Raw genomic sequence first — 21,775 nt, 5'->3', positions numbered from 1 at the left:
CAGACTGGGAGCATCAGACCTGCCGCTATCTAGAGAAGTTGCGATTGATTGATATTGATATTGATGTTACTAATATTATATTAGTGACGTCATAGATATAATTTCACTTGCTCTGTTTACGTATCCCGACACAATACGAAAAAATGGAAACGCAAAGAAATCATCTTAGCTGTCAACAAAGCTTGTGCGATACTCGAAACTTGTCTTCAAACCCAAAGGAACCGTAAATTACGAGTTAAATGAGTTACGTGTTAAATGGCGATTTTGGCAGATATGCACGATGGGAGCTAGAAGGCATGCTGGGATGTTGCCCCCCCCCCCCCCCCCCAAAAAAAAATCTTGTTGAACTCTGTCCTATTAGCTTGTTCTTTTTCCCACTCAGGTTTATCTAGTCTGTCCGAAGTTATTTTTGCACCCCGACTGAAATTATCACCTAATAATACTAAAAGAATAATTCCTTAAATAATTTCAATTATACTGCAGTAGTACATCAAAGAGTCACAATGAAAGTGTACATTAAAAAAAACCATTTGTTTGTGTTGATTTAGATTAGACCTCCTTTTTTTTGTTCCATTTCTGTCTTCATATCGTTTTAGGTTGTCACATATTTTTGGTGTATATACTACAGTTATTAGAACATTTTCAAAAACGAAAATCCCGGTAATCACTCATTCCACACATTTGCCTTGTCCCATATTATAGATTTAGCAATTGTAATTTTAATTACATCTTGTTAACACACAAAACTTAATATGCCTATTTATGTTCTATCATTTCAGTTAGTAACAGTAAATTGTTTGTTTCAAACGAAAAACCCTATTTTATATAAACATTGTTTAATAGTCCAGATAAGCAACATGTAGAAAAAGTTTGCACTTATTATGAATTACTAATATAAACGCATTGTGATGCTTCCACCTGCAAAGTTGTTTGCCTCTTAAAGACAAATAAAAACTTGCAGTACATCCTTTTACCTACAATTTCATTGCTATCTAAATCCAAAATTGTAAAAAAAAAAAAAAAATTCTTCAGGTTTTACATTTAGAAATAATTTTTTTACATCCAAGGTTAGCGCTTTTCAGTACTTTGATTATTTCTGTTACATTCGTCCATTTTATTACGGGCCGCCGGAAGGCGGTCCGTTATTTGATACACATTTAAATATTGTTACTGCGTTTCTGCGGGATAGTTCTTTTTTAATAGAATTAATACTATGCTTATTTTTATGCATTAAAAATAAATTTGCATGTAGAAATATGTTTTATGCCTTTTAGAAAATATCACATATTTTTTGTTTTACTCGTAAATGAAAATTAGGTCATACTTAGCTTAGTAGATTGTCGTATTTGGCGCGTTTTCATCGAGATTATAATCTCGGAGTTCTACAATGCATCAGGATCGATATGCGGGACATACTAAAAACCTTAAATACTAATGACCTGAATGTCATTAAATTTTATATAAATGATATATTTGAATTTCTACGTGCCGTGTCAAATAAAATGACTTTGCGTGTGTACTTATCATATTTCCATGTAAAATGTGGTAGAACATATCATGAAATGACATTATATCAATTATTCACGCAAGAATATGACAGAAATGAAAATTTGAATTGACTGGAAAATTTGAACTGATCCATTTTTATTTTATTATGAGGTCCCTTGAAATCATGTACTAGTATTAAACTAATGCATTAAGTTTTCATTCAATACAATGCAACAACAACAAAAAACCAAAATGGTTTGAAATACATAATCTCCAAGAGAAAAATGATGAGTTGAACTTTGTATTAGAGATATGTACAAATCAATGTGTTCTCCATTACTTCATACTATGGCAATGGTCATACAATTTCCGTTAGAAATGCTTACAGTAACGAAATCTATTCTTTATGATAATAGTAAAATGTTAAACTTCATAACAAGTTGCTGAAAGTATATTAAGATTTACCATAAAAATTAGTTCAACCAACTCTTATTTTCTTCTTTGTGGTGTGTTTTTATGTAAAATCCAATGATTCATACAACAATTATATATTTTGCGGCCCATTTGACGCTTGCGTCAATATGATTTCTTGTTTACCATTGTTTAACATGATAATTGATTTATCACACAAATGATAGTAGCTTAAAAATTTTAGTGCTAAAAACACATGTTATATCAAATTAGAGCCAGTCATATGTCATATTATGACCATGCTATTCAGAATTATACAAAAACTTAACAATAATATCTAATTTATTTTAAATCAATGTGCATAATGTTTTCCGGGGCGGTGCTGTAGGAATATTACACAATCTCTGAACAAATCCGGATTGACGACCTGGGAGCTACAGTGCCACCCATTGAAAAAAGTGTGTATTTATTCCACACAAAAACATGTGCTAGTTGTTTTGGGCTGATTTACCTTATTTTTACGCAATTTCTTTGAAAACAGTTAGTAACATTAAATTTGTCGTGCAATTCAAATATTAGAGCTTACTCTCTAACGTTTTGTTCGTTGAACACATGCTGGATTAAGAAGTAAGGGAATAAAACACCATTTTCAAACAATATTTTATTGACATTGCAAAAGTTACGTTAACACAAGCTTATTAGCGTGATGTCAGCTGGGACGGAATTAGCAAAATATTTCGTAGAGTTTTATATGCATTTTTCAACCAAAAACCAAATCTACTTTGATAAAGAAAAGCTATCCGAATACACTAAATTAACCCAAGATCAGATCATCATGACGTCATCACGGATCCCATCCTGCTATTGAAATAAAACACAAAATTTGCGCCACAAGCGATTATTTACAATGCATATATTTACAAAGGCAGTTCATAAAATCTTATACAATACATGACTGCATAACAACATGATGAAGAATTTTCTTCTTTTTTTCGACAATGAAGAAATTTTTTTATGTTAATATTGCAACAATTCATATAACAAATAGAACACATTTTCAATAAATATAACAATAAATTATTTCTATACCTACATAACAGTATGTGAACACATTATTCTTGAGCAGATTTCTCATAACGTATAATCTTTATCATAAAAATAAGTTCTAAAGAAATTGCATATTTAACTAGCAAAGCGCTGCAAACGCTCGTCGAAGTTGCTTACTGTAGGAACTAATAGCTCATTTATAATATTCTTAATTTTTAATCGGGTATTTAATTCACGAGTTTTATCTTTTTATGCAGATAAGAAATTTGGAAATTTTTGATCTTGAAAACAAAAATAAGTTAGCCGATAATGAATGAGTTTAGCATCGAGTCCATCATCCCATAGAACCGTTGTTTAGTGGGTTATCGTAGGCACTATCGATACCGCCAAGTTCCTCATAATCCTACAGAGAAAAAAAAACATGGTATAATTACCATCAACAATATGCGAGTATTATTTACAAATGTTCAAAAAATATGACAGAGACTTTTATTTACAATGTTAAGGGGTTTGGGTTATTCCGTGTTCAGTGAATTCTGAAATATTATCCATCTTTGTAAACCATAAAAAAATTCAAAGATTTATGACCTATGTTTTAGTTTAAATGCTGTCTGTTAACAAGTTATTCTTTTTCTACACGTCAAAGCTTTAGCAAAAAAAAAAGATTAGATTTTATGTCAGTCATTCTACTTTAAGAGCTTGTGTTTGATTATTTCAATACTTAATAAAATAACATTTATAGCATTGTATTGTAAACAAATTTTGACCAAAGATGTTGATGTTTTATAATATCGAAACCAGGTAAAAGTGCACAATACATGTATGTTTATTTATACTATAACATTATACCTTTGGCTCCTGCTTGATTGCGTCATCAGGTTCTGTTTTGATTTCTTTGGACATAGTGGAGAAGAATCGACCACCCTCCCCTCTACAGCGGTTCATGGCGTGCCGATGGCGGGACTCGTGGAGATATTTCTATATGAAATACAAAAAAAAAGAACTATAATATATGAAAACAAATACAATCAATGTGTATGCAGATTGCAGCTAACATTTTATAGGCATCGGAAGGAGGGAGGGGGGCTTGCCCCCCCCCCCCCCTTTCTAACAAAGTTAGACATAATCACCATAACTTTAATTCTTTCTTTTGCTTTTTCAATTAATAAAGAAGGTAAAGAACTATAAGGCATATTTTCTTGTCTATCATAAAGAATATGTTTCATAAAATACGTTTTCGTTTCAAAAAATACCACTAGCGCCATACATTTGTACACTAAATACATGTATTTTGATTTGCTCTGCATTGACTGTCATAAATGATTTATAAGTTATAAACGGGTATTTGTTAGCTACCTTTCTCTCTTTTGGAATTTTCCCCTGAGCCTCCAGTTTGGCTCGGGCTTGTCTTCGCTTCAGAATTCGATGGTACTGTTTAGCATTGACGTATAGCGGTTCTTCTTCTTGCACATCGGTCATGGGAAATTGGCAAGGCACTGGGTGAAGATTCTCCCCATTTAGAACCTGTGGAAACAAATTAGTCCCCCAAAATTAAGTTGATGTATTACCTTCAAAATTGATAATTTTCTGTGCAATAAACATAAACTTTTTAAATGACTCTTTTGGCCGTTAACTATCATTTAGCGAAGAGAAATTCCAAATATTTTTAGCTTTAAGATTTAAATATTTTCCTACATCGCAGCTCTTCGTCTAAAGTAGGCTAATAAAGCCTTCAAATGGTCAGTGCCATCCTGCCTTTTTAACTTAGAAAAAGTGCCCGTTTTTGTTGCTGTTCATGAACATACCATAACTTGTTGGTGCGGAGACATAGGGTAGCCGTCTGGGTACTGTTGAAGATCAGTGTGAGGGAGGATTCTTTGATTGCCAGACTCATGGGAATTTGGCAACTGCTCTTGACAACTCATTATAGGCGAATGTTGATTGCCGCTATCTTCTTGGGAAATGGCGCATGGGTGAGGCGGCGAGGGAAACGTTTGTCGTGAGCATCCGGAGGTTGGGGGTAAGGCTGGGTGAGGGGGATACAATTGGGAAGCCCGGGTGTATGAGTTTCCTACCAAACCGCCGTTTTGTAGATATGAAGACCGAGGTACTCCGCTGTAAGCTTGATGAGGCGAAGAAGAGTTTTGGTGATAGGGCGTGCTTGGGGATACTATGGAATTGCCATTGTTTGGAGAATTGATCCGAGTCACGTGACCTCGACCTCGCTGCTGGTGTTCGAAATGACTGTAATTGTTGTCAGTAGAGTGCATCTGATTGCGCGGAAAGGCTGGATGGGAGAAACCTTGTTGGTTTGAATGGTATGCCGAATTAGAAGTCGGGAGATGGGACATGTTGTCGTAATGCTGTGGGGATGAAATCTGTTCTGGAAAATGAGATGATCGTGGACTTCCACAGCTAGAAATGGGTGAAACTGGGCAAGATGACGATTGGCTGTCTGTAAAATCAATGAAGAAAAAAGTGAGTTATGCAAGCATTATTTTTCGCAAAGCAAACAAATCAAAAAATGTTTACACTTGTTGTATGATATTAGCAGAGGAACTTACTCCTATGTGAAATAGGGCTTTCAGACTGCCTCATTATGCAATTGTTCTGTGAGTGGGAACTGACAGGCAGCCTCAATCGTTGATGATCATCATAATAAGAGATCTTCAAGTCCTCCATCGCATGAAGGAAAGGCGCGGATTGGCAATGACCTTGGTAATTTCTAAACTGATTTTGGTGGTGCTGAGACTGCTGCTGAAGATAGAGCTGAAATTGACAAATAAAAAATACAAGGGTTATTTAAAAAAAGCTAAAGATCGATAAAATTCTTTTAAATCTTACTGATATCATTTACTGGCCATTTCTGTACACATAACATTAAGTATGGGTTAAGTTATCTTTCTTCCGGTTTCAATTTTGTACACTTTGAACTTCCGGTTTTTACATGAGCGAGTGGCATTAGATCGGAAGAAAAACCAGAGAAGAAAAGGCAAGAGCAAGATAATTTTTCAGAAAAAGGGGGAAATAAGTTACAGGTCCCAAAAATCTTAGCTTTTCGTGCTTATTTAGAGAAAAGCTTCTATATGTTTTTTTTTTCTCATTTTGAGAAATCTTCTAGAAGTAACGCATATTGTAATTGATTTTAAAGGTCATGATGAGTTTGAAGATAAGTCTTTATGAACGATTGATATCTTAAATATCTAGTTTATCAAAAAAATAAATCAGTTTACTATCCATGAATGATAACCAGACATGACATGATCTGAGAACTCTTTGTAAAAAAAAAATGATTGCAAAAGTTTTGTTTAATACGAACTTTTTATTTACCCCAATGAATATTACTTTAAAGTGGTAACACTACTTAAATAATTCAATATTCAAATGAAAAGAATAAAAGAATTGCGTGATTGACGTTCTTGAAAAGTTGGCTGTGGCCAGAACTAAAAACCATACATTTCACACATGACAAGGATTGTCGTATTTTCTTAAATTTTGCATGTTTTTGAAGACACATAACCATACTTTACACTAGTTCAGGTCGTTTTACCCTTATTGGAAGCAAAAAATACAAGCTAGTTTGTTGTTGAAATTACTTACTCTAGAACTGTTTTGACTATCAGATAAGTAGTCCATACACATTCTGTATGGTTTGAAAAAGGAATCAATAACATTATCCTTTTGGATCCGAACGAGTTCTTTTTTGTTTTCATCAAAGTCAATTTCAAAGTGAAACGAGTCTTTGTTCAGCACAAATTTATCCTCCACGTAATAATGATAGTAGTCTTCCATTTTGCTACACGCACAATCCATCATGTACAAGATACTAATAATTTTCATTCGTGATTATGAACAAACAACATACTGTATATTCGGTGATTAGGTGTAATGAATATACAAGCACCCTCGAGTGATTGCTGGGTATAGTTAACCTATCCTTTCCTAATTTCCATAATCAACAAAGGTGCATTACCCGCGCTAAATACAGATAATGCAAAATAAAAAACGGAAAGAACACAGCCAACATACACGTATTTGTCATGTTTAATGATTAAATTTGTCAAAATGCCATCAATGAATTTATTCATTTTTTGATGGGTGAAAAAAGGGGGGGGGGGATGAATATCAAATTTAAAGATTCTAAAATAGAAAGGTTAATTTCTGGATATTTAATTATCAATCAAGTCACTATGAGATACGAGATACAAATTTCGTTGGTAAGAGGATAACATCCATAAAATTCGCCGAACTGAATTCACCACAACCTCACCTCGTAAGCTAAGGAGATACAAAGGGGCACCTCTTAATTGTGATGTTCTTTTAATCGAAATAAATGATGAAATTATCTCTACGGCATTATATTTTGGTTTTTCTCCGAAACCGTTAGCTTTTGATCTGTAATCATAAGTTCGAAACCGACCGTTATGGGTTTTTTCGGTGTTTTATTTCTTGTTGGTGTTTTTTTTAACTTAAACAATGCATTATATGGTTAACAAATCGTACCTATTGTTTAAAACGCTGATTAACAACGTATATTTACATCTACCAAGCATAATTTCCTTTATTTCTTACAGAAACTTAGAGTTAACTCATAGCTCTATAGAAACAGCCAGACTGAAATCTACACGCCCTATTTATCGATTGGTCGAAATCTACAGCGGCTGAAAGTGACAGGACTGAAATTGACACGCTTTGTTTATCGATTGGTCTGAACCTACAGCGACCTTAGTAAAATTCCGGACTGCACGAAATAATCATGACGATGCCAGACTCAAAGTCTCACAGGAGACGATTTGGCTGTTTCTTTAAGCTGACGTACTTTTGAACATTAACAGTAATTTAGTGAATTTTACTAACTTTTCATAATCAATTTATTAATAAGTTAAAGAAAGATGTTAATATAAACAATAAAATGCTTTCTTTGATGATTCATGCGGGTTATGAAGGTAGCGATCATTGCAGGAAAAATTTACATAACCCGCTAACGCGGGTTATGTATTTTTCGTGCAATGTCGCTACCTTCATATCCCGAATGAATCACCAAAGAAAGCATTTTATTATTTAAATATTTCTTTTGCAATCTTTATGTTAACAGGGTAGCGCAAAATCCGAATTCCCTTAGAGCTACAGTTCTGCAGTTTCGTTGGCTATTGATCGTACACCTTATATAAAGTTTTGAGTTTAAACCAGTAAGGTTTTTAATTTTCAAATTATGGCCAAAAATTGTACGATTAGAAAATATTAAAACGATGGTTAAAATTTGAATTTTTAATACGTCCTTCACATCTATATCTCAAAGTTTCCCACGCCACTATAAGGCGATATGGATTACGCAGTATTTTCAATTGAGTTTTCCTTCATGAGGTTGGGTGGTGGACATATACCCATCATGTCCACATTAGATTTTTTTTAAATATTATTTGCTAAGTTGTAAAGTATTATTTAATAATAAAAGAAATCAATAAATTTGAGCTTTTTTTTTTTAAATTTGAGTATGTTTCTATATCTTTATATAGAGCTCTTCTTCCAAAGGAGATTAATACAGTCTAAAAAAATGGCCATGACCATGCGACCCTCTTAATAAATGATATTTTTAAATTTTTACTTGCGATTGCATTGGGCCATAGGGACTTGGAACATGCATCTTTGGACAGTAGACGTGATGTCAAGTTGTCGTGTAGCTGAGGAAGATCCAGTGGCCTGCAATAAAAAAAAAAGAAAAGAAGGTAAAAATACTGGTGAATGGAACTAATACTGTTAACTTTATAACAGATTATATGAGGAGAATACCCGCGGAGTCTTTCAATACAATTACCTGATGATTTCCAGTTCCTATGGATACCGAAAACTGCAATTTGCAAATTTATTACATGTATTTAAACTTTTTATCGTAAATTTGGGCTTTATGGAAAGTTCTTTTTAAAAACAAATATTCATTTCATATTGATTTTATATCGCTTTTGAAGATATCTATATAAAAAAAAAAAACCTCAAATTTAAAAGAAAAACTTTCAGAAACTTCATACTCACACAAAAGGTAATTATTCTTTACTTTTCTATTTTAGAAATCTTAAAGATCAGTACGATTACGATTCCTGAAAAGACTTAATATCCTCCAATGCAAAGATACTGTCGCTGAATAGTATGATTTGGAACTTAAATACTAAAAGTCTACGTAATGCATCATTGTTTGCAACACCTTTTCTTTGAGGGTGTTAACAAGTAATTAACATCTTTACCAAGGTGAAAATAAGTGAGTCCAGATACTAATACTACTTGTTCTGGGTGGATGAAACCAGTGATTGGCTTTTTTCCTTGCTTCCAAACATATAGGATTTTTAGATATATTTTCACTTTATTCATATTTTTCAGGCATGTAGTCTTACCATTTTTTTCGTTGAAAACATTTTTTTTTTTAGTTGACATTTACAAAATTTATTTTTTTAAGGAGTGCCCCCCTCCCCCCACTACTCTTTTTGGGAGTATATCAAATTCTGTAGTGAAATTAACATTAAATTAGAGATTTTAATTACATAGCTAGTTTATGCTAACCCCCCCCCCCCCCTCCTTCCACCATCTTCCACGGATTAGGATTATGAAGATTGGCGGATTAGATTTTGTTTTAGATTGTTTGTTTGTTTTTATTGATCAAAATTTCGGATAGATCCTCCCCTTCCATTCGTTCAAAACAATGCTACGTGTCTGTTTGTAAAATGACTACAAGCCAGATTTCCGTGTTTTAAAGAAAAATCAGAGAATCCAGATTATGCCATACATTTTCCAACATCAATCCATCTTTAACCAAAGATTTCCATGTGGTCAAGTGATCAAGATACAATTATGTATATACCGGTATGTGTAAACTAATCTTGGCCTTACAACAACAGCAAAAAAAATCTTTTTTGATGTGTTGGAGACAAGAAATGTTAAAAAGGTTAAAATGCTAATAGTATATCCCCTCCTTGAGTTGCAGCACGACAGGGCATTGGTGAATGCATTGTACATTCGTGATTCTTTGAACAGCACGGGTGGCGTAGTTTACATGTAAGATGTAAAACACTCAGATGTGACTTTGAAAAGTTCATTAATTAAAAACAAAATGCGTGGGAAAAAGGGTGCTACCGTCGATAATTGATTCAACATTTTAGAATTTTCCCCGCAGTTTTGATCAACCCGTACAGGAGATAAGTTTTTTGATCGGGCAGTCACATTTTACTGAATTTTCATTTTAATAAAGCGATAATTCATCAATCGAAGAAATCGTCATTAGAATAATTTATAATTATTACGTTGCCAACATGTTCCGAGAAATTGGGTGTGGCGGTTTTCATCGAGCGCTAAATGAAATTCAAATGGACAGTGCCTCGGTTCTATTTGTGTTGCTTTAAAAAAACCTTACATGCACATGCATCAGTGCATCAATTTCAGGCTTTTGTGTTAAATCTGAATGATTCTATCTTGTTGTATTTGTCCTGTGCCAATTCAGAACACCCCCCCCCCCGGGTGTGGGGGGAGGGGGGGGGTCCAGACCTCCAAGATCTGCCAATGCTTGGGGGAAATGGGGTTTAAAAACCTATTATTGTCTGACAGATATATAATCTAAATACTTCATATCTGAGAAATGTTTTATCCGCATTATACGTAAGTAAGGTAGACAGACTGCAGGACTCCCGGACCGGCTGGTGATAATTAATAAAGCAAATTATGAAACGTTGAAGATCCACTGTAAACAGAAAAATTAAGAAGAATTTCATTGATAGACAGTTTTGAAGGGGGATATATATTCTTTGCTCAATTCATTGAGGAAAAAAATTAATCACGCAATATTTTAATTACATAAAAAAGCATGTCGGTAAGAAGCTAACCAAAAAAAAAGGTTGCGTGTCATATTGTGAATTTTGCATCTAAATTAATTAGCTTAGCTCAGCATAAACATATAGCAATACAGGCAAGGAGCATCAGGGGAGGAAGACCCGCCCCCCCCCCCCCTCCGGACACACGCCTTTTCTCTCAGCAAACTTTTTTCTTAAATTGGGTTATGAAGGGTCCCAAGTAAAATTAACGAGATTAACATTAAAATTGAAGTTGTAAGTACAACTCACCCCCCCCCCCCCCATACACACACACACATCTATTAAGATTTTGAAAATTGGGGATTGAGATTGGGGGGGGGGGGGTGCAAGATTTTAGATGAGTCTGTCCCTTTCAAAACCGATGTTTCGTGCCTGCAATTTGAAATAGCGTAGGGCAATTTTTCCGAACATTGACTCAGTTATATAATGAGTAGTCATTTGAATTTCGGCGTTCGTTCCCCCTCACGATTGTGCAAAGGGACGAAGAAAAGTTCTACGAATCAAAAGTTCGCTGACCTTAACCCAAATTTATGCAAATACATTTAATTAACTCGACTCATTGCCAACAGGTCGCGCGGAAAATATTTTTTTCTCGATTCGGAGAAAATCAAGTTGAATTCCTCGTATCATTTATGATGAAGGAGTCATTAATAAATCATGAAATAATTTTTGTCCATTATTAATTTTATTTTTTGGTCTAACTGTCAAGTTATTTTATAACTTAATCGCAAAGATGAATGCAACAACCGAAGTCTGGGTGTCATTGGGTAAAGTGTATATAGTTTTCAGCGCACAACAAGTATTGATTTCATTAGCATTTTGATTTTAAAATTTTAAAAAATTATTATAATCGGTTTATTAGAGGAAATATCGATGGGTAAAGTACATACATGTTTGTATAAAATAAGAATGTCTCCGTAACGATAACCTGAAATTTGTGTGTTAAGTGTCCATAATGTGACCCGTCTCCTGTATAATGCATGACCTCTGAAGTCGCCTCAGAAGAAATCGAAACAACAAAACACACATCGGGTTCAGTGCTCTTTGTAAATAAATATATATTCCCAGTGTGTTGAATTCCTAATTAATCAATGCAAATCCATGGACTATATCTACATGTTACCCGCTATTCGATAACCACACTATATACCCGAGGTGCACATTTGGTTAACATTTACGTAGATCATTAGAAATCCGGGGTATGAACATTCATTCGACAGGCATAATTAGAAGACTTTATATGACTTTTTATTGTCACCTTCTATAGTAACTTCTACAGTTTGAACATAATCAATGGTATTATTTTTTAAAGTTTTAGATAAAAAAAATTATTATTATTATTAAAGTCTACATACCCAAATTATGGAATGTTTCCCACAATATATTTCCACAGAATTTTCAATTCGCTCAATGCGAAGAACCGTTTTCACGAATAATTAATGTTCAATAGCTTGTTCAATATTCATATATGCATTCACATGTTTCACAAAATACAAACATGCTCAACAATACATACGGTGCATAGTTGCATACATGTCTGTTTACAATCAGAGCTTTTTTGAAAATAAGCACATAATATTTAAGTTGGGTTTTAAATACATAATGAATTTTGCCTGTCGTGTGTCTTATGTGTATTTTTAAACATGGGAAGTTAAATCAAGTGGTTAAAATAAACAAACCAGGGAATCCGCACTTTATTGGATAAAAAAAGGAAGCAATGCACTACATAGCGATACGGCAGGAAGTAACGTTCTGATTGGCTAATATTATTAGAAAACAAAAAGGTCACATGGAATATTCAAAGTCCTGTGATAGCGAGTTGGTTATTGTCTTCATTCATACTGTCTGCTTTACAGGTGAATCGATTGAGCTAGTTGTATGGTTTTTTTCTGTCTAAAAGCGCCAACGCCATTGGCTTGGTTTCCTTCGAATGTGTTTGGTCGTCAAGCGAAGCCAGTCAAGCATGCTGAAATGATATAAAACGACTGCGGTAACATTGCTATAAATGAGTGTTTTGTCTTATAAAAAATTCTACCTGCACAACGAGAGGTGGTATCAATCAAACATGATTAGCAAGATGTCAACTTTATGACGTACAATTCTTTTAAATACTCTGATTTTAATGCACATGTCATAAGTACAAGAACATTGAAATTCTGATTTGATCGTTATTTTACGCAATTTTACGTCAAAAATTTAAATGCACCATACCAAGTTGCATTTGCTGCACCAATAGGAAAAGAACAATCTAGAATTTCATTTAAATCAGGCATGAAGAAAAAAAAGTGAAGTTGACAATTTCAGACACACATATATCCTTAGTAAAAAAAACACACAAACTCAACGTTTTATATAGGTCTTTGATGACGAAACAATTACATCACACCAAATTCCGTGCATGCTAAAAAATATGTATCTATGAAATATTAATGGTCACAACAATACAATAGCTTAGTTTTACAATTCGTCTGCATGATTTAATTGACTACAATCGCTCTCATTGGTGGATATAACCGGGTATACGGAAATAAGACAGTTATCCAATGGCTAGCCTCCTCTTTGTACACAAGATTATCGATTTTCATCCCTATAAACTAATGATGATGTTAAAAAATGCCAAATGGCAGCAATCTAATACAGATCGATTCTCTCAGAGAGAGAGAGAGAGAGAGAGAGAGAGAGAGAGAGAGAGAGAGAGACTGCGTTTGTTGTCTCTTTTTGCATTGACAATTCTTTAATGCTCATGTCTAATTAATTATTCGTGACAAAAGTTTGAATAGGGTTGAACTTAGTACAAGAAGCTGGTGCAGATTGCAAATCTACAATTAATTTTTATATTATAGGACTATGATAAAGCGGATTCGAAAATTGGTTTTATTTAAAATATTTTTGGGGTTTTGTTTTTTTTTTTGTTTTTTTTTTTTTAATAAAGCATGTGATATTAGAAAAAACTTTAAAGTTGGGGAAAGGGGTCGACATATAGACGTCAAAAAGTTAAATGATCCAAAAATAAAATTCATTGAAAAATAACGCAGGGAAAGAAGGATAAGGTTGTTGAGCATCTTGGTAACCCATCCCTTGATCCCAAATTCGATGCCTGTTTCATTCAGTTTTTTGTTATTTAGTCGGATAGACAATTAATCTGAGGGCATAATTCACTCATATATAATACATTAGCAGAAGGTTGGTATATATATATTATTACCTCTCATTTTACATTATCTGTAGCAACTCCAATCTAACAACTATCTTTGAGAGAAGATCTTCGCTTCTTCGTAGGTAAAAGTGAAACACAAACGGTATTTTTAAATCGTTATCTTGGTATCACGTTTTCATAATTAAGATTATCGTAAACATTGCTATTTGTCTTTTTTAATTGAAGGAAATAGTCCAATGTGATAATCTCAAGCCGGCGATAATTACAACTTAATTTATCTAAAGCTATGCAACAACTGGTGGATAAGATCACAAAATAAGCATTTTATTACGTTTAAAACGAAGTCGTTAGCATATGTTATGAATTCAAATAAAGCCATGGACATATCGTTTGTCTCTGTGATTTATTCATTTTCGTTTACAACTGACTCAGAGCATGGAGTACAAACTTTCAACCAATCAAAACTCGCGATACAAAAACCTGCGCGTGAAATATGTCGACGCCCCTTCCTAGAGAATGAGGATGTTTGTCCACATGTAATACAAATCTTGGTGGACAGTTGTTACTGCTCTGGGGCGTTTCTACATGAAAATCATTTTTTCTGGCGTCGGAAAAGGTCAGTTTCTTAAATGCCGAAGCATGAAAAAATCTGATAGAGATATGCTTGTATCATTCACAGCAATCGTATGCTAACCTTCGCTGAAAAAACAAAATGCAAAGAAAACCCGCCTACATCGGAGGCAGATTGGACGAATGCAAGGAAAAGTCGAGAAAAGAAATCAAGACCCCGCCAAATTTATTCTCTATTCATCATGAAAATATGTAATTAATTCATATTAGGTTATTAAAGAAAAACAGGATCTGTACAATATATTTTTCTTTCAGATCAATCAAGTTTAGGTCTACTGTGCTTTACTATCTGTTCGTAGGGCGTTCTCTATTTACATGACTTTGCATGAAGATCTTCGATAAAGATGAGGAAATTTTTTCTCTGAAATGGTCCTCTTTTCTCGTATATATAAAGATACTCCGAGGTTTACTTTTTGATTCATGGGACATTTTGCGGTCTGGCATGTTAGCTGATTGTTTATTGCTCCTCTCTAGAAGGTAATGTTTTAGTCATATTCTTTTTTTCTAAGTAAAGTACAGAGGTGGACTTACACTCTACACGTGCACAGGTGTTAATTTGTGTTTGTTTACCGAGATAAATCGCTGTAATTAACGGTCACTCAAGATCATCGTTGCAAACAAGACATAATTCTTCAAATTTGTTTCAGAACCTGCAGTGGCATTATATATCATGTGTTTAAAACGCGATTTCTTTGTATGATTGTTCTCAACTATTAACCCTTCGATAGCTTAAGATCATACAGGTTCGAGCTGCTTGCTAAACAGACATACATTGTATTATTATTTTTAATACAGTTTGCGATTGCTTCACTGCGAAGCTTGTGAGTATACAAATTAAAAACAAACCCTAAGCTTTTGAAACTTTGGGCCACACGTCTACATGGTTTAGAAATAATTTATTCTTTAACATGTAGTTGCCTTTGCATGTTAAGAATATAATGCAGTCATATAAACATATATGCATTCTAGGCCGACAGACCAAATTCAGTGTTCGCATACTTATGAGTAATTTAACCCAATTTTTGTTTTCTTTTAAAAATTACAAGGTACTGGTGATAAAAAAAGAACATACAAGTATATTGTAGCATTGTTTTTTAAGGTGTGTGAGACAAAATTTGACGAGCCAAAAGAAGTGGGATACACCAACTTCGTTTGTGTCTTTTGTATACTTAGATACTTGCTACTTTAGCTAAAATGGGGTTTTAAGATAAAGAGATAAAGGCCCAGTGCCATGAAAATTAGATGGGGCGATGACACCCCCCCCCCCCAACCAACCCGTTGTTTCCTGCCTGAAACATTCTTGGTTCATAGCGTTATGAAATGAAGCTGCTCGAATGGCATATTACAGCAGTTGATTTACTACAGAGCAATTATACCATACACATGATAAATAATTCTTACAAGTCATTTTATCGCTACGTTTAAATCTAGAAAATGTAGCATTGCGTTTATAGAGTTATAAATGCAGTCCGTGACTGTGCGATCTGATATATTTCAAAGTGAAGTCGCAGCACGAATACAAATATTTTATTAACGTAAAGTTTTTGATTTTGTTGGTATATATCTGCAAAACGTATTCATGCTGTGTACGATTCCATAAAATTATCTAATATTGAAATCGCAAGTGGCCTTTGATTTGCCATTCTCATTTGTTTATAAGTTAACAAGTTCCTACCATTGTTTGTACACTTTGATTGACAAATTGATGTATCCATATTTTCTTTTCCGATTTAGAAAAGTTTAATGTAAATATTTTTTTACGAAGGAAACAAAAACCTCACTTTCAAATCAAACACATATCAAACATGACGTTTGTATTGATGAATTGTTGCTTTTAAGATTCAAAATTTAAAACCAATTTTCTATAGGACCAACGTTTACATGTAACTGGTTGCTTATCGTATTTTTGAACCTTTGTTTCAATATACATATGAGACATTCAAATATTTTTTAAAATTTCTTTTGCGTTTTTGAAATGATAACTTAAAGAATTACCCTCTATCAATATTACTTTGCATTGATGAATAAACCAGTTATATTCACAAATGAATACTAAGTGGGCCCATAGAACACATTTTCGCAATCAAAATTTTGCGTTTGGGATACACGTATTGGAAAATATAAGAAAATCGCACCCCAAAATTTATATCTATGGATACAAGGACATTAAAGATTAATAATGATTCCTAATTCTTTGAGGATAAAAAAATAAATAAATCGACAACTGAGTCATATTTTGGACTGGTTCGCTGCTTTTCACCCTCTACAATATACCAGCGCAGCGGATATAATATAGTAGAACAATTTTGTAAAACTAGTACTTTTTGACGTCGAACACTTGAAGGACTCAAGTGGTTTTATGAATGACAAAAACTGAAACAGGAACAGTTAAGCAAATAGTCATCATAATTGACATTCTAAACGTGATGGTGGAACAAACAAGGAACTTGAAACGTAGATTTGTTTGAGATAAAGACTAAAACATTCGTAGAACGTAAACTGATAGCAGAAGCGAATACGATTAGCGTAAACCGGCCTATATTATATACACCGACACTGATTATTCAACTCCGCGGGCATTAAAATGTCACTCTGCCAAATTATCATAGAATTTCGTAACTTTATAATGACTGCTTTTCAGTAGATACCTAGTTGTTTTACTGTTGGTATACCCTTAGTTAATACATTAGGACATTTGAAGTAATACACAGGGAAATATCTTTGCTAGAGAGCATACACTATGCGTTTTTTATAAGTAATAAGGACTGCATGACTGTTGCCTATTTACCATCAATGTATTTTAGACGAACAAATGCTTTCAATTTTTTAAAATTATTTAATTTTTTAAAAATTATTTTCATATAAAAAAAAATAGCTGTTATTAACAACTTATGTAAATTTATCAATATCATAAATAAGAGAGTCAGCTCTCAAGGTTGATGAGTTCAGTATACACTCTTTATTTTTGTTTAATATTGTCTGTAAAAGATACAGGTTTAGATGAGTGCAAACTAAGCTATACTAATTAGTTTTGACATAAGAAAAAAAAACCCAGCAAAGCATATATCTTAGCAAATGGAATACTCCAAACACGATTCGATTTGATGAATGCTTCAGTGTTTGTAAATGTATAAGAAAAGATCTACAATCCATTGCAAGCGGAAGAAGAAACAATATGGACATTTTTATAAGAGAAGAGGTTCGAGTTTTGTATTTATAAACATATGCATTACTTTGTTTTTATCATACATGGGGTTGATTTGACAACACTGGTTCTCTACTACAATGCATGTATGACACTGTTTCAGGAAATTGTAAAAGTATACTAACTTATGTATAGATGTAAGGGTAACAGTCAGTATCAAAGGCATTACCAAGGTGGCTTCGTTAGATACAAAAAAAGCTCAAAGAAATGAGTAGAAGTGAAAGTTACATTGTATAATAAATTAAGATTGACCGAAAACAACACAGCACAACAAAAGCAACACAACACAAGAAAGTAACACAATGCAAAACAACAAAACACACAACGATACAACATAACAATTAAGACAATACAAAACAACGACACAATACAATACTACAACAAAACATTAAACAACAGAACCAACAAAAATACAACACAACAACAATTCAACATACATAACACAAGACAATACAAAACAACGCCACAATACAATACTAAAACACAACACAGCACTAAACAACAAAACCAACAAAACAAAGCACAACAAAAATACAACATAACGCAATACAGTACAACACAGCAATACAACACAATACAACAACAACACTAAACAACAGAAGTGACACAACGCTTAATCCTCGAAATAGCAATATCTTACGATGGTTATAAATATTCTAGAATAATCATGAACGATTTGAACAAAGGGGTTCCAAATTGTCACTTACGGTAAACCATTATCGTTTACCATTTGTCCGAGTTCATGAGAGCTCCAGTTCTGTTGCCGTGTATCCTTGTACATGTCTTGATTGGGCAATGAGAAAACGTTGACATAGCTCGCCCATTTTATTTGTTGTGGTTAGACCTTGAAAGAAAATGAAACTAATGTGCGAATAAATGTTTTGTATACATAAATACCAGAAAAAGTAGGCACAGCTGATACCTACGGTCAAACATGTTCGTAGCGGGACGTAAAATCTGATCGATAAAATTATTCTGTAATAGAGCGTGTCTTTGTATAAACGCTTTACTTGATTTTTTAGAGATGTAAATGAACATCAAAGAAATTGAACTGCATTATATCCTTGATAATAATTCTACTTTTAAGAATTAAAGAAGTTAATATATGTCAATTCTTCAGAAGATTTTTTCACTTAAAAAATAACTTAACAAAGGAAAAGTTAAACCCAAAATCCTTATGATTGACATTTTTTGTTTTTTCATCCTTTGTTTGTAAGCGTGAAAACCTTTCAAATGAAGTATAAAATTCCAAAGTTGCAGCTGCAAACCTTTATTCGTTATTCTCTTGGAGAGAAAAGATGGGGGATGGAGTTAACAGACTAAAGAGGGATACATATACGTCCTACAGAAATTTTAAAGTTCATCAGGGAACCTTTAGGTATTCGGCCGCGGCCATGTTTTCTGAAGTCTGCACTACCTGTGGCTAGACATTTTCTTGTCCGATTACTCATGTTGTTCCGTTTTCCGACTTGGATGTTCCCCTCGGGATGGTGTAAGTATGTGCGCCTTGCTCTTTCCTCCTGATTTTTGTATCAGATCTGTCATTACAATCATTTATAATGTGATGTTTCATGTTCTAAAGTTGTGTACGCGTACAAACTAGATCCCTGACTTATGCGCGGATCTAGGGAGGGAGGAGGGAGGTTCCGGACCCCCTTTGGAGGATTTATTTTAATTTTACATAGTTAAATTACCGAAAATAACTTGGCAAACTCAAATATCCCTCAGACTCCTTGGAAAAGTTCTGTAGATCCGCACATCTCGATTCAATCTCTTTATACGATTATGATTTTAAAAATTTGTTGATAAATGTTTTCTTTTTGGAGGACATGCTTTATTTTATTATTATTTTTTTTTTGCTATTCAAAATGATCAGAATTTTTAGTTGGTTGTTTTTTTTTATTCAGTGAGAAAATTAGTTATGAATAACACTGATAATTTAGTCGTTGAAAAAAGATTATTTCAAGGTCAAATGGGAATTTAAATTGTTTGAAATATTCCTAATTTCGATTATAATTTAAAGTTTTTCTAGTAGACATAGAGCCGCTTTTGGCAACAAACGGTTTCGTAATATCTGCATGCATATACTTATTATAATTCTTCCTGTTCCAATAAAGTGGTGTATGTTTTTTTCATTGATAATGCTACAATGCTTCCTTATTCTGAAGGACTTCATGTTTTAATAAATAATTAAAACCTAATGATAATTAAAATGCGAGTGTGTATCCGAAATGAGTAAGCATGTGATTTTCATGTTAATTTTGTTTTTGGTTAGTAATGGTTTTTCGCTCATATGATGTACATTTCTTTCTTTCACCCAGATATCAGACTCCAATTAGGTTGTTTGGCAGGGGAGTCCAATAAAAGACCAAGTTTAATTTGATTGGCTCAAAAAGTTACACATTCACAGCTTATCGGCAAATCAGTGCGTTAACGCGGCCAATAGACGTTCGCCCATTGGCTGAGCTGGTTTGGACACGCCTCCCCTTACAAGATTTGTTAATATGTACCAATCACACCTTTCGACTCATTGCCTGACCTGACACGAGATCAACATGTGACAGTTTATGAATTGCTGGTAGGAATGTGTCATTACTATATTGGTTTACAACGTTATGCGTAGTAAATCAGTACCTTATGTAATCAGTGGTGTTAGAGGACAAGGTATAAACTACGCTTAACCTCATCGGCATGAACTCTGTCAACCCTCTACCATCTAGTATACTTCGCACCCATAATGTCTTTAAAGCAAATATATAGCTATGCATTTTAGTCCACTGGAAAATCTAAGGTTATGACCTCTTTGATAAAAACACGTGTATGCAAATCGACGACTTATTGCTTTGTCAACATATTGTAGTCTTAGAAATTAAAAGCAACAGTAGTCTAAATATATGATAATACAGGGGCCGTATTTGAACAAAACGATACGTAGATTTAACAATAATAATAGCTACAGTCGAGAATGCAGAAGTCTAGTTTTAATATATGATTTCAACCCAAACTTTTGCTATATGACTTGTCATTACCGGTAAGTAAATTAAATACCGGTATATGTATCGTATCTGACAGGGATGCTTCAGAAATGCACAGTGAATGAGGAAGTGATTTAAAATTGTCATAAAACGTAAGTACATACATGTATATTATGTGTACATGTGCGTGATACAATATCCCAGTTTCACTAATATGTCTTTTTCAAATCAAGTGGATCGTGTGGAGTATAGAATGAAAAATTATTTTATTTACCGATTGCTCCTTTTTTTTAATTCCAATAGAAATTATACAGTTAGTTACTGCCACTGTAAACAATGTTATTTAAGACTATTATTTACCCGAACTCCATAACCTGTGTTAATTTCTTTATCGATTTCTCTTATTTTCATCCTAGGACCTACCTGAAATTATACAGTTAATTAATACAGGTAACACAGCATGTATATATACATGTATATATATTACATAAACCTCTGATCAAAAGTTGTCATCTGAACGCCTTAACTAGAAATCCGTGATAAAGGATTGATTTTATTACTCTGATGAAAACCATGCAGATATCAATTTAATCAACATTCGCGTTGAGAACTGACCAAGACGCGTGAACATCATTGACCCCCTCGCCCCCCCCCCCCTGAAAATTTTACATAAAAAATATACTGAAAATATGCTTTCAACTATGTAGTTCTAAAATGACTTCTGAAACCAGTATGGACGCCACCAGTATGGACGCCACAAGACCATAAAGAGTGGATCTTACAATAAGCTGGTTAGATCTATCTGAAACTTCAGAAATAAATTTTTAAAAGATGAAACTAACGTTACCGTTGTTAAATATTAAAGAAACGCTTGGAATTATTTAGGAAACTATTGTAATTTTCTTGGGCAAGTTGTTGATTAGCGTAAAACTGTAATCATTTAATGGTTCCTCGAGCTTGGGATATATTACCGACCCCCGGAACACAAATAAAAAGTCGGCCGAATGAA

General features: G+C 33.6%; 1 protein-coding gene across 5 annotated transcripts; it reads right to left on the bottom strand.

The window, feature by feature from the left end:
- Positions 1-2,545: 2,545 nt before the first annotated feature.
- Positions 2,546-18,647, bottom strand: LOC105341411 (nuclear transcription factor Y subunit alpha). 5 transcript variants are annotated; one of them, XM_066084047.1, is made up of 9 exons: positions 13,011-13,161; positions 12,155-12,765; positions 8,762-8,794; positions 8,552-8,646; positions 5,511-5,715; positions 4,752-5,401; positions 4,303-4,470; positions 3,796-3,924; positions 2,546-3,349 (listed from the first exon to the last, which is right to left on the bottom strand). In XM_066084047.1, the coding sequence occupies exons 4-9, from the start codon at positions 8,588-8,590 to the stop codon at positions 3,281-3,283; spliced, it is 1,260 nt and encodes a 419-aa protein (XP_065940119.1). In that variant the 5' UTR covers positions 8,591-8,646; positions 8,762-8,794; positions 12,155-12,765; positions 13,011-13,161; the 3' UTR covers positions 2,546-3,280. The 5 variants fall into 5 exon arrangements, with proteins under 5 accessions (XP_065940119.1, XP_011446245.3, XP_034327957.2 ...); XM_011447943.4 differs by lacking the exons at positions 8,762-8,794; positions 13,011-13,161 and adding an exon at positions 18,519-18,647; XM_034472066.2 differs by lacking the exons at positions 8,762-8,794; positions 13,011-13,161 and adding an exon at positions 18,499-18,628.
- Between the last annotated feature and the right edge of the window lie 3,128 nt (positions 18,648-21,775).

The sequence above is a fragment of the Magallana gigas genome, chromosome 5 (genome assembly GCF_963853765.1).
Source record: "Magallana gigas chromosome 5, xbMagGiga1.1, whole genome shotgun sequence".
Lineage (NCBI taxonomy): Eukaryota > Metazoa > Mollusca > Bivalvia > Ostreida > Ostreidae > Magallana > Magallana gigas.
This window is presented reverse-complemented; position numbering and strand designations above follow the sequence as displayed.

Excerpts from the sequence above, each read along its gene's own strand:
- LOC105341411 (XM_011447943.4), bottom strand. The coding sequence starts at position 8,590 with ATGCATGTTCCAAGTCCCTATGGCCCAATGCAATCGCAA. Across the intron at positions 5,716-8,551 it reads ATGGCCCAATGCAATCGCAA|CTCTATCTTCAGCAGCAGTC; the intron begins GTAAAAATTTAA and ends TGTCAATTTCAG. Across the intron at positions 3,925-4,302 it reads AAATTCCAAAAGAGAGAAAG|AAATATCTCCACGAGTCCCG; the intron begins GTAGCTAACAAA and ends TATTTCATATAG.